Here is a 14,251-nt window from a genome sequence, read left to right as displayed (position 1 = left end):
TAGAATAGAATAGAAGAATCCTTTAATTGTCCCACAAGGGGAAATTTGGTTGTAACAGCAGCCAAAAAGACACATATACAAACAAACAGGACACAGGACACAGAACAGAAACATACACAATTTTTCTTACATATTTGCATTAAGGACAATGGTTACTATATACAGAGAGACTATTAGAGACTATTAACTATTAGGTTAATATAGGTTACTGGAAAAATAGAAAAAATGACAAAAAAGAAAGAGAAAAGAATAACATGTCTACCTAATTTCCTGCTATTAATGCAATTCAGCTTTATTTATACAGCGCCAGTCGCCTCAAGGTGCTTTATATTGTAAGGTAGACCCTATAATAATAGATACAGAGAAAAACCTTTGGCGACAGTGGGAAGGAAAAACTCCCTTTTAACAGGAAGAAACCTCCGGCAGAACCAGGCTCAGGGAGGGGCGGGGCCATCTGCTGTGATTGGTTGGGGTGACAGAAGGAAGACAGGATAAAGACATGCTGTGGAAGAGAGACAGAGATTAATAACAGATATGATTCAGTGCAGAGAGGTCTATTAACACATGGTGTTAACTATTAACAACTATTAAAGTTCATATCACTGAAAACAGGTACATACGAAAACCAAATAAGATTTTGTAACCATTAATAATCAGTTTTAAGCAGGAATAAATAACAAGTTAATCTTTCAACTCATTGTAGGGTGTCATCAGAATCAGAATAATTTATTAATCCCTAAGGAAACTATGTGGGGTACATTTGCTACAAGACACTAACAGTAACAGGCTAAACTTATTTAAATAATACAATATGTTACACACAATATGTTCCTCACTCCTGTGCTCAGGTTTACCAGCCTACGACAGTCTTGCCCCAGAGTCCCGTCTCACCTCTAACAAAAAGATCCAACTTTATCGAGGTTTGTGTGCTTCACCTACTATTGATACCTTTTACCTTTGACTTAGTCCTAAAGTGTATATTTATTTCTAACTCTCCTTATATTTATTGGTGTCTTTTGCACTGAATGGAACTGGAGCTTCGTCGTCTCGTCTCTATATACTGTACTGTACAAAGATGACAATAAAGTTTACTTTGACTGTGACTATTCCTCAAAGCTCCGTCAGATTCCAGTAATTTCTACACTAAAATTCAAAGGCTGTGAAATGTTTGAACGTTTTTAAATATTTGATCGAATCAGCCGTACGGTGGCCAGATCCACACAAACTGAACCTGGGACAAAGTGTTTCCATCAGTGGGAGCAACGCCGACATAACCTGGTCACTGATGTTTCTCCAACCACCACCACAGGTTCAACAGTAAACAGAAAAACACCTCTTACTGCTGCATGATGGGAGTTTCGTCACACTGTCACTGTTTTTAGAAATGACGTAAAAAACAGTGACAGCGTTTGGTAAGAAAGGAAGTTACATTAAAAGAGGGAGTTAGCAACTTTACAAATCAGTGAAAGACTAAAGAGTTCCTGAAATAAAAGGAAGTTTGAAAGTGACTGACAGTCACAATCACCATCAGACATTTGCTTGTCAGCCATCTCTCTCTCTCTCGCTCGCTACAGCAGAAGCAGCAGGAGGTTAAACTGAAGGACGTCAGCAGAGGACTGAGAATGGCAGTTTGCACTGAAAAGACTGTGTGGAGCTTCATGTTCCTCCTGACAGGTAAGACTGAAGTGATGCTTTCATTAGTTTTTAACCTCCAGAGAAAGCTGACACTGTCACACAGGAACAGGAAAGAAGAAAGCAGAAGGGCGTCTGAGCATAAAACAATTTCTGACCTCATTTTTTTCTTCTCTTTTTGCTGAAATGATGACCATGACTGCAATGCCATAAAACATATTTGCTTTTTTTAACATTTTATTTATTAATGAAAAAAAACCCAACAGTTTAAACTTACCGGGACAAATGTGACAAAGTAACTGCTGCCTAAGCCTAATAAGCGTTGTGTCACCCAGTTGTGTGTGACAGCTGTCAGTGAGTCTTACATCACTGCATGAAGTCAGAAAACTCTTATTTGCAGAAATGTTTACATTCAGCTTTATTCACTTGAGATTATATATTGGAATTTCAGGAGCGGGACCACGCCTCCAAACACACTCCATTTACGTGCTCCTCCCTCCTTGTTCTCAATTCTTTAACTTCTTCACTTCTATTTAGTACATGGGGATCTGCCAGGCTCGGGAGCCATCGCCAGTCCCCTTGGAGGTCTTCCCCAAAGTGCAGCTCAATTCATGTCCAAGCATTCACCTTTACCTACTAAAACACTGTCAAACCTAAAATGAGGACGTGGGCCCAGCGAGTGAATTGATGATTTGCATGTTTAGTAGAGATACATGGTACGTGTCGTGTTCATTGGAACACTTGCAGGATGTTACGGTGGGCTTCAGCATGTGTTATTGCATCAGTAGTTACAGTGTGAACATATACATGTAATTACTTCTATACCATCTGTTTCCAGGTGCTGTGGGTCAAAATGTGATCTATCCTCTCACGTCTACCTGTGCTGTCAGAGGATCCACTGTCACCCTCCCCTGCACCTTCACACCTCGGAAGTCTTTCAGTGATGGTCAGAGAGAAGTTCCACTAAAGATCGTCAGAGTCCGCTGGTGTAAGAACCATGAGATCTGTCAGGGCGGCACTCCGTCTGTGTTTGACAGTAACTCAACAAACAGAGATCCTCGTTATCAATATCTGGGAGACATGAAGACAAACTGCACTTTACAGATCAGAGATGTTCAGCAGGGAGACAGTGCAACCTTTCGCTTCAGGATGGAAGCTGATAATTCTAAAGGACATTTTACTAATATGACAGGAGTGACTGTCAGAGTTGATGGTGAGAGAAAAATATCCTGACATTAATAATAAACATAAATGAGCTTTCAATGAATCTAATGAACACTTTGACTTTAGATGGACTCAAAATGAGAATAATCAGCTCCAGTGATGATAAAAAGTTGAGCAGAGGTGAAACCGTCACACTGCTCTGTGCTTCAGTCTGCACTTTCCACCAACTGGAGGTCACCTGGTTCAAAGATGGCCACGCCCTCTCAGACAATGGCCCCTCCCTCCATCTCAGCCCTCTGACTGCAGAGAATTCTGGGAACTACACCTGTGCTCTGAAGAACATTAACGAGACTCTCTCTGAGCCGTACAGCCTGCAGGTGGAGGCAGAGGAACGACAGCCTGGTATCTTTTTTCAGATATTACACAAACTGTAAATACGCTGCAGGTGTTTCTCTAATGCACAGCAGAGGGTCTGACGTCAGTCAGTAGAGCACTTTATAGAACAGAGAGCTTTAAGCATACTTCTGTTCGTTCATAGATATTTGGTGTAAAGTAGCCAGAGTGTGAAAGATAAAGGAGAAGTGAACCTCTAAAAATGAGCTTCAGCTGCTCTTTAAAACAAACCACCACTTCAGCCATTCTGATGAAGACTGTTTCAGAGGCGCCACAGCTGGAAGCCGGGTCACCTCTGGATTTAAACTCAGAGTATTGAACAGTTAAAACGCAGAGAGCAATAAGGTCTCAGCAGGTCTGATATAGAGGGACGAGTCGGGCTTTGTGGGGATTTAAATGTACTCAAAATATTTAAAAACATTTGAATTTCCACAGTAAGCCAATGAAGAGAAACAAGACTGATGTGTGAGGATTGCTAGATATTTTCATGATAAATTATGTGGAAAACCACAAACAACTTAACCATTAATGATGCAAAAATAAATAAAAGTTTACAGTTTTTTGCAGAAAAAGGGATTTTTGTCTAGTCTGTTTCTTTATTTGTAAATTTCTTTATGAATTATTTCTGCTTTTTACAGCTGATGGTAACCTGCCTCTGATAGTCGGCGTGGTGTCGGGTGTCCTGCTGGCTGTGATCGCATTCATACTCTTCATCTTCATCATCAGAAGGTACAAATCAGACTTTATGTGTTTCTTCTACATTTGAGAAATTTAACATTTTGGTGGTTTTGAATGTGTAAAGAATTGTAAATGAGACACACACATGCACACACACACACACACGCACACACACACACACACACACACACACACACACACACACACACACACACAGCCAGTTGGGCTGCCAGAAGTAAAAGATTCAGACGTGATCTCAGCTGTAAATTGTATTTTTTATTTTATTTTATGAGTGTTATTTTAATGATAATGATTCCAATAAGTCACAGGAAACACAGATGTGTGTGACATGTTTTGTGTGCAGAAAGTTTTGAACGTGAGCAGAAACATATCAGAACTATAAACATGAGGTATTGATGAATACTTGCCTGCATTTTAAATAGGTCATTTCCCCAAATGTAAGTGTGAGAAGTAGCAGCGAGAACTGTCAACTCTACACTTATTTTTGCACAAGAATTGCAGCTCTGAGCTTCTCTAGGATTTCTACACAGAGTAATAATAGTAACGTATAAAAATTAAAGATGTTTACAGTTTTTTCTGATGGCTTGAGCACATTTTTTGTAACTTTTGGCTATTTTTGCAAAGCTCTACACACAAATAAGAAAATCTGTCACCCAATTATCAAAACATTGTAGTTCTCTTGCAAAAGCGAACACAGCTAGATTAACTCTTCACACCTTCGTAAAAATGGTGTTTTCATATCAAACAGTACACACAAGCCATCATCTACTAAGCACACAATGTGCCAACTGCACACTGATGGTATGAATACAAAACACATCTGGCTTTTGGATCCAAACTTCAAGTATTGGTGTTTATTCACACTCATCAAAACCAAGACAAAGTCAGAACACAAAATAGGAATTTCACAAAAAAAGGAAAAAAAAGACAATCAGCCTACATCATGTCGACTTTCTGGGTCCAGCCACAAAATTTCGTCCACATCGCATGCGATATCCTCCAGTCCAAGGCGCCGGGGAAAATATCTCCTTGAATGCCGTATCCAGGCCTGACATGATGCCTGGTCAATATCTCCACATGCCTCCTCCATTGCCTGTAAAAGGGCTACCTGTTGATGAGGATGACGGTCGTACACTTTCCAGCGCCAGGCAGAGAAGAACTCCTCGATGGGATTTAAGAAGGAGAGTATGGAGGGAGGTTGAGTGCCATGAAGGATGGGTGGTCTGTAAACCAGTTGCAGACCAAAGCAGCCCCATGGAAACTAACATTGTCCCATATGATGACATATCGGGTCTGCTCTGGTCTCTGAACAGTGAGCATGTCATATATGTGTGCAGTGTTGTATGGGCCTATGGTTGCATGATGGTGAACAACACCATTTTGGCTTATAGCTGCACACATGGTTATGTTACCACCACGTTGTCCTGGGACATTGATGATGACACGGTGTCCAATAATGTTCCTGCCACGTCTCCTGGTTTTACTGAGGTTAAAACCGGCCTCATCCACAAAAAGTAGCTCATGTCCCATTGCATCTGCTTCTAGTTCCATCACTCTCTGGACAAGACAAAACAAATGCAACACATCAGGCCCATGCACAGCACTACAGTATGTGATAGGTTTGTAGCATAAACCTATTCGCTGGAACGTTCAGGACAATTTGCTATACAGCAAAAACAAGACACAAGTAGGCAAAGTTCCTTCTAGTACTCATGCATGAGGGAGGCCTGCCTGGAGCCAAGTGTCGTTCCACCCACTTGACCCCCGTCAGACTCTCAGCCAGGTTCCCCATAGCACTCCTTTTATTGTGGTTACATGAATATGCATAGGTTCATTAACATATGACATCTTATATAGGTATGCATGTGAACAAAGAATACCCTGTGTGTGTGTGTGTGTGTGGGGGGGTGTCAAACTGTGACCCCAGGAAGACTCCCCAGAGCCGTCCATCTAAACAAAAGGCACTTAGCCTAAAACAGATATAGATACGTTTATCCTACCATAAAACAATAGGACAAGGTACGACCTCTCCCATGCTCCTAAAATGTGGGTGTGAAAGTCAGAGAGCTCTGGAATGCACACAAAGCTTGCAGACTATTAAGGATCAAACCTCTACCAATCTACAACTAATTATAAAACTCTAAGCATATATAAGTAGATATTTCTAAGCATAAATGACAATCACAATACAAATCTAACAGTATGCACTTCCAAATTCAGAACCAATGACACTAGCTTACCTGCACATAGTCATATCGCAGTTGCTTTACACGTTCTGTGTTTCTCTCGAAAGGAACTCTGTAAATTTGCTTCATTCTTATTCTGTGGCGCGCAAGTACACGACTTAGTGCAGAAATGCTTGCACTGTGTATATTTTGAAAGATGGTGTCATTATCAATTATGCGCTGCTGTATTTCGCGCAGTCTTATTGCATTATTTGCAATCACCATATTGACTATATGGGTCTCTTGCTCTGCAGTGAACATGCTTCCTCTGCCCCCAACATCTGGACGTCTAGCAATTCTGTAAAGTAACATTTTCAGTATTTTTACATCTATGGTATTGTTGTGTTTCTCATTAGCATGGCGGTGCTACAGATCTTAGTGCAGAGTGACTGTACTAACCGACTCTCATTTCAAAATGTCCTTATGATGCTTGCTACAGTGTAGCGGCTCGAGTTAGGCTGAACCCGTTGGCCAGCTTCCCTCAGGGTCACTCCATGGTTGATTACATGGTCCACTATTGTAGCTCTGATGTCATCAGCAATTCTATTTCTTACTCTTCTTATCCTTCCTCTCCCCCCTCCTCGTCCTCCTCTTGCTCCTCCTTGTCCTTGTTGTCCTCTTCATCCTACTTCTTCACCTCCACGTCCTCTTCCTCGGCCTCCTCTACTTCTCACTCTTCCTGCTCCCTCCACTGTACTCCACACACACAGCTTACCTGTATTATAGTGCTTAGGCTGATTGCAAAGTGAACTAATTATCTAAAACAGTTTTCACATGTGACAGTGTGCCAGACAGTTGATAAAATAGTGTAAATAATGGCCATAAATGTGTATAGTTTTGCTAGGAGTGTGTTGATCCTTTGCAAATTGAGTGTAAAGCCGTGAGTTGTGTTTACAGTTCTGCAAAAAGAGTGCTGTGCAGTGGATTGTAGCTACAGGTTTGCAAAGTGTGTGTTACAAAATGGCAAACTGAGTGCAAAGCAGTGTTTGTGCTTTTAGTTTGGCAAACTCAGTTAGGGTTTTGCTATAAGTAGTAATAGTTTTAGAAATTGTGCTATAAGAATCACAGTTAGGGTTTAAGCATTCAGGAAAAACTGTAAACAACACTTTTATGCAGAAATTATACAAATCGGTGCACAAACTTTCACTACAGTGCAGAAAAGATGTTTTGAGGGCTCAAAATGTTCTAAACCTCGATCTGAGCAGATGAATTAAGTCTTTTCATTATTAAACTTTTGCATAATGAAAAAACCGATTGTGCATAGCAGGCAAAAGAGAAACAAGAATCCAAGAAAGAATTACATTAAATTATTGTTATGTGCTGATAACCACAACAGAAGGCAGGAGAAGGGGAAGCGAAGCTGGTCTGTGGCACATAATTGTGATACAATAAGACAAAATAATGTTGAGGCAGCAAGTCAAGGTCAGTTTATGTTTTCTGTGAGTTTTCTGTAAATTTAAGAGAAAAGCTGTTTGAAGTCTTGCAGGAGCTGCATGTGAGAAAGTAAAGTGTGTGTAACGTGATGTCAGACGGCTCTGATGTGGTGATATTTGGTAAAAACTCTGGTGTGTCTGCGTCAGCACGGCGCCCTGCTCGCTCCGTCCGAGCAGCTTCTCCTAAATCACACTATTTCCACTGGTGCACACAAAGCAGACAAGCTCCTGCTGTGTTTGTGTCAAAGGACAACCGTGGAAGCTGTTTGTGGGAAATCAGCTGTAGACACACAGAAACAACAATACATATATAAATGGCTTTTTTTTTGCATGATAATGCAATACAGCTAGTCTGGTTTCACAATTAAGAAACACTTTGTTTTATAAAATGTATACAAATATATTTGAATAGAACAGAATAGCCCTTTGTTGTCATTATACATGTAGAACCAAATTATAGTAATTAGATAAAGATAAAACATCATGATTATTAAACAGATACTTTGTGCGGCTCGATGTGATCTTAATCTCCATAATTCTTCGAGGTCGGGATCTCCAGCATCGCTCTGCATGTCTACAGCTTGAGTTCCTGTTTCGGTCTTACATTAAAAAATTTAAATTTATGTCTCTAGTTTTCTTAGCATTTCACTGTCTTTTTCTTTGCCTCTGATTTTCTACATTCATCATTTTTGATAGACTTTCTGGTTCCTGTTGACAGAACAGTCATATTGTTACAGGAAGCTGGCAGCAGCAGAGCATCAGAGAGCTGAGGGAGGTGAGACGGAGCCAAAGGTGAGTTTTGATTTCAAAAATAATTTCTGACTCTCGTAGAATATTTAATCTTAAGTGAGCATAGAGGAGGAGATTATGATCTATCTACGACTACATGAAATCTAAATGATTGTCAGTGACTGTAATCCTAAACCCAGATGTCATTTTGATGTTGTTTTCTTTTAATGGTTCTCCAAAGTCTTTGCAATTAATGGTCAAAAATATAATAATAGCTGATCATAAGATATTGTTCCAGAAATGCGCTTCATACGGTTCGGGCCGGGGAGCTCAACAGCGATGACTTTACACACGTCTGTATTTCTGGCTGTTTCAGGATCCTGATAACATCTACAGCAGCATCCAAGAAGAAAGTCACCGACAGGAAACCAGCCGAGCTGCGGAGGACGTCAGCTATGCCTCGGTGCAGTTCAAACACAGCCATGAGAGGAGCAGGTAGGACAGGCAGCTGTGAGGATGGAGCGTCTTTGCTTGATGCTTCTTGTGTTTTAGATTTTCAGCTGAGAAACAGACACATAAGAAGAAAATCAGAGGAACTAAATTAAAATGAATAAAATCAGAATCAGAATGATAAAAGTTGTTGGACTTCTTTTACTTGGTGACTGCTTTTAGACTCGGCTTCTTATTGATTCTAACTCTTGGACTTCGTTGCTTGCAGCTACTTGCTCCTTATTTTTTCACATATGGAATTTTCCAGTCATTAGAATCAGAATCTTTATTGTCATTGTAGCAACGAAGCATTGAACAACAAAATAGAGACACAAATCTGCAAAAGAAGAATAAAAGTTAGAATGCAAACATTACAGTGGTGTTACTGTGGTGCAGGGGGCTCAGCCAGATGTGGGTGCTCACTCTAACCCCAGATGTTTTTATGGCACTCATGTGGAGTTTTCTCTTGGTTTTCACAGACACGTGGAGGAAGTCGATAATGCCGTTGTCTACTCTTCACTAGCCAGTCGAGGCTGAAGTCACACTCTCATCCACAGAACCAAAAGCAGCCGTGCTGACCACAGGAGAAGCTGCAGGAAGCTCTGAACTGCAGCACTTTGTGTAGATCTGCTGCAGTCTGACTTTATACAGCAGCAGGCAGCTCGCTGCGATTATCAGATTCCTCTTGTGAAAGCTCTGTGGCGCAGAAAGTTGGATAAATTCATAAATGCAGCTTTATGTCTCCATCACAGCCTCCATCAGTACTACAATGGTATTGTGCTACTGTGATGACCCTGTCCACCCTGCCTGGGGGGCTACGTGTTGGTTTGGCAGCTGCTTCTTGCAGGTCCTGCAGAGGAAGCGTGCTTTGTTCAAGATCAGCATCACTGGCAGCGTCGAAGCTCGACGTGTCTCTGCTGAAAGCTCAGTTGTTGGGTGTTTCTCCCTTCTGGGTTTTGGTTGTTGTTTGGTTTGTTTTCTCACACCATAAAACATCACATTCACTTACAGCACTGAGTGCAGCGAGCTCTGTTGTCAGGGCGCTCGGTCTGTGACCCAGCATTTTGCATGTTTGATTTCTTATGATGTATTAGAGTCATTTCTAGTGTTATTAGTATGTCTCAATTAGGTTTTGTTTGGATAACATTTCCTCCATGCTCTCTTGTTTATGTGTCGTTTTCTGTTTCCTGTGAAAGTCTGTTTTGTCCTCTATGTATGATTTTTAGTTATGTCTGTGCTTCGTTCCCCTTATCTGTTTCCCTGTTCCTCTCCTTGTGTATCTTTCAGCCTCCCCAGTCTCTTATGTGATTCATGTCTGCGTTTTCCACTTCCTATTGTCAGTCTCGTGTTGTCACAGTCTTTGTCTCATTGTTTTCTCATTGTTTCCATGTTCAGTGTGTTTAGTTTTGCTTCCCTTGTGGTGTCATGTTCATTTGTGTCAGCTGTGTCCCCCAAGTGTTTCCACTTCCCTCATTACCCATCTGTGTAAAATAAGATAAGGTAAGATAAGACAAGCATACATTTTTGGTCACGACAGGAAGTACAATAGCAGTAAAAAAAAATGAAAGAAGAAAAAAGCAAAAAAAACAATAGAATAGAATAAGATAAACTGAATAACATTCTATACAAAATAGAAAGAATACTATATACAATAGAATAAAATACTTGGTGGTTACATATGGTTAAAATGATTCAAATGCAGTAAGTATACACGTTTTCATATAAATATAGTCTATAACTTAATTATTGTCTGTAGCCCACATAATTAAACACTTTAGTTACATAAAACATGTGAGTTTGGATGTTATGTACTGTATAGCCTGTATAATAAATAAATATGTAGCCCAATAAAGCTACACAACATGTGGCGGTTCATTTACAAACACAAGTCTAAATCAAGTTTCACACTTTGTTAGAAAACAGTCACATTGTTACAGCTTAAATTACACAAAATGTCAGAAATCTGCACTGTCATGAACAAAAATTTTAACCTAATTTTTCATGATTTGTTGGATTAACCCTCTGAGGTCTGAAATACAACCGGACATTTTTGACTCCTTTTGAGTTTACGTTTGTATTTCACCCTCAAATTGTTTCATTTTATTTTTTTTCTCTTGTTTGGTGTCTTTCTTTTCAGCTCAACCTCACGTGTCTGAATTTAGTTGTTTTTTCATTGACATACTGTATTAATATTACTGATCTGAAATCACACAAAGAACTTAAAATCCTGGTAGTATTTTTTTTTACTGTCAAAAATAACCCAGACATGAATTATTTTTATAACTTGAAATGCAAATATAAATTGTACATTTTGTAAACATATTAACTATTTATCTAAAAATGCAGCCAATACACCTGCTGTTTTTTTACTTTGTACAACCATTTAAAAATATTACTAAAACTAAAATGAGAGAACAATCAGCTGTCGCAATAAGATGCCCCACAAATGATGTGTGCCAGTAAAAAAAAGTTGTTAGTCCACCAAAAGACAGAGGAGAGCAGCACAGGGACAAACCTGCAGGCCTGATGACAGGAGGTGTACCTTTGTGACATTCATCAGTCCCCTCACTGACACACAGAACAAAACAACGACTACACAACAGAACAACTACACAAGACAACACACTAACGATACAAATCTCCCACATCTAACAACTCTCTCTCTCTCTCTCTCTCTCTCTCTCACTCGCTTGCTCTGTCTCACTGGCATTACCGTCATTCCCAAAACTTTCCCGTCTTCCTAAACAACCGAATCCCACGTGACTTTAAAAAAAAAAAGGTCAACATGGTACATTTTCCCACCGATAGGAAAGAGGTGGCTTTTTTTCCTTTCTTTACTGTTTTCGCGCTGTCCTTAGAAAACGCTTTAAAAACGTGACGACAGTATTTAGAAAAAAGCGTGGCTTATATATATTTTTTATCATAACTCTGGATTTACTGGCCTGTAATTAAAATGTAAAACCCGGTGTATACTTTCAACACGTGCTGAAAGACTCAGCGTGGCTGCAGCTTGTTGCTGTGTCAGCTTAAATCAGTCATGTGATTTGGAGGTGCAGCGTGTCCGTGGACCACAGAGGGTTAATAACACTCACCTTCCTTCCATTTCCAGAGTGTAACAACTGATAGGTTTGTAGTTTAAACCTATTTGCTGGAACGTTGAAGACAATGTAATTACACAGCAAGCAAGACACGAGTAGGCAACGTTCTTTATGTTTCGGTGCACGGGAGAGAACTGGACAAACGCCGTTCCTTCGCTTGACCCCAGTTGCTCTCGTCCGCTCCCCCGTAACACTGATCTTTTATTGTGGTTACATGAATATGCATAGGGTCATTAACATATGATGTATACATACACACAAAGAGTACCTTGCCTGTGCGTTGTGTAAGCATGTGTGTGTGGGGTCAGAGTGTGACCCCATAAAGACTTCCCTAAACCTGCTGGTCTGGAAGTCCAGCAGTTCATCTAAACAAAAGGCACTTAGAGTAAAACAGACATAGATACATTTACCCTACCATAAAACAATAAGACAAGGTACGACCTCTCCCATGCTCCCAGAGTGCTCTGGAATGCACACAAAGTTTGCAGACTATTAAGGATCAAACCTCTACCAATCTACAACTAATTATAAAACTCTAAGCATATATAAGTAGATCTTTCTAAGCATAAATGAAAATCACAATACAAATCCAACAACAACCAACCACCTGTGTGAAATCTGAAATTCCCATGGTGTTAATGCTATCTTATTTTAATAAACAACACTGTCATATGCAAAACTAGGGTGGCACTTGGGGTGGCAAGAGATCATTTTAGGGTGGCACTTGCCACCCCATGCCACCCTTCTAGATCCGCCCCTGACAGAGACATTTTGAACGATGTGTGTGTCTGTCTGCACGTGTGCGGTCCTCTGCAGACACCGTGTTGCGGAGTCTGACAGCAGTAGGAAGGAAAGACCTGCGAAATCTCTCCGTCCCACACCGTGGGTGCCGCAGCCACTGAAGGAGCTGCTCAGTGCTGTCAGAGTCTCATGCATGGGGTGGGAGATGTTGTCCAACAGGGATGACAGCTCTGCCACCATTCTCCTGTCACTCACCACCTCCACTGGGTCCAGAGGGCATCCTAGAATAGAGCTGGCCCTTCGGATCAGCCTGTTCAGTCTCTTCCTGTCCCCAGCAGAGATGTTGCCGCCCCAGCAGACCACACCGTAAAAGATGGCTGAGGCCACCACAGAGTCATAGAAGGTCTTCAGGAGTGGGCCCTCTACTCCAAACGACCTGAGTCTCCGCAGCAGGTACAGCCTGCTCTGCCCTTTCCTGTAGAGGGCGTCTGAGTTATGAGTCCAGTCCAGTTGGTTGTTCAGATGAACACCAAGGTACCTGTAGCTGTCCACAGCCTCAATGTCCATACCTTGGCGCTTTAGTGGCTGCAGTGGAGGATGCTTGTGCCTGTGGAAGTCTACCACCAGCTCCTTGGTTTCACTGGTCTTGATCTGGAGGTAGTTCAGCTGGCACCAGTCCACAAAGTCTTGAGTCAGTCCTCTGTACTCCTTGTCGTCCCCATCAGTGATGAGGCCGACTATTGCAGAGTCATCAGAGAACTTCTGCAGGAAGCACTGGGTGGAGTTGTGGGAGAAGTCTGCAGTGTAGATGGTGAAGAGGAACGGAGCCAGAACCGTTCCCTGTGGGGCCCCCGTACTGCAGACGACCCTGTCCGACACACAGCCCTGAGTCCTCACATACTGTGGTCGGTCAGTGAGGTAGTCCAAAATCCAGGTAGTGAGGTGACTCCTGTGTTTTCCAGCTTGTCCTTCAGGAAATCAAAGAACATGATTCTCACAGTGCTCCCAGCAGTCGCCAGGTGAGCGAGGGAACGATGTAGGAGGTGAATGACGGCATCATCCGCTCCAATGCCAGGCTGGTAGGCAAACTGAAGTGGGTCCGGTGATGAGCTCATCAGGGGCTGAAGCTGGCCCAGGACCAGCCGGTCCAGGGTCTTCATCCGGTGAGATGTCAGAGCCACCGGCCTGTAGCTGTTGAGGTCCTTGGGACGTGGAGTCTTTGGCACTGGTACAAGACAGGAGGTTTTCCAGAGCTGTGGGACTCTCCCCAGCCTCAGGTTGAAGATGCGCTCCATCACTCCACACAGTTGATCTGTGCAGGACCTGACGACCCTTGAGCTGATGCTAACTGGACCTGCTGTATTTAAGTCCTCTGTCTTCCTCTTTCAGTGTTGGGTCGTCTGTTGTCTTTAGCGTCATGTCTCCATTTTCCGGGTGTATCCATGCCAAGTTTCATGTTTAGGGTTTTTCATGTTTATTTTTACTTTTTCCAGTTTAGGTTATTGTTTATTTTTGTCTCGGTTCTCTTTGTTTTTCTCCATCAGCCATAATAAACGGCTCGCTTACAGTTAATATTGAGTTTGTGTCCACGCTTTGCTTTGTCTACATTTGCCTCTTCTCATGATTTTGTGCATCCACCGACTGTGGT

General features: G+C 41.6%; 1 protein-coding gene across 1 annotated transcript; it reads left to right on the top strand.

Moving 5' to 3' along the window:
- The first annotated feature begins 1,540 nt into the window (after positions 1-1,540).
- LOC116325631 lies at positions 1,541-10,479 on the top strand. Its single transcript, XM_039619217.1, has 7 exons — positions 1,541-1,674; positions 2,471-2,845; positions 2,923-3,198; positions 3,828-3,918; positions 8,284-8,338; positions 8,652-8,770; positions 9,244-10,479. Exons 1-7 carry the CDS (start codon positions 1,623-1,625, stop codon positions 9,299-9,301), a joined length of 1,026 nt encoding a protein of 341 aa, XP_039475151.1. The 5' UTR covers positions 1,541-1,622; the 3' UTR covers positions 9,302-10,479.
- Positions 10,480-14,251: the final 3,772 nt, after the last annotated feature.

This window comes from Oreochromis aureus, linkage group 11, assembly GCF_013358895.1.
Source record: "Oreochromis aureus strain Israel breed Guangdong linkage group 11, ZZ_aureus, whole genome shotgun sequence".
NCBI lineage: Eukaryota > Metazoa > Chordata > Actinopteri > Cichliformes > Cichlidae > Oreochromis > Oreochromis aureus.
This window is presented reverse-complemented; position numbering and strand designations above follow the sequence as displayed.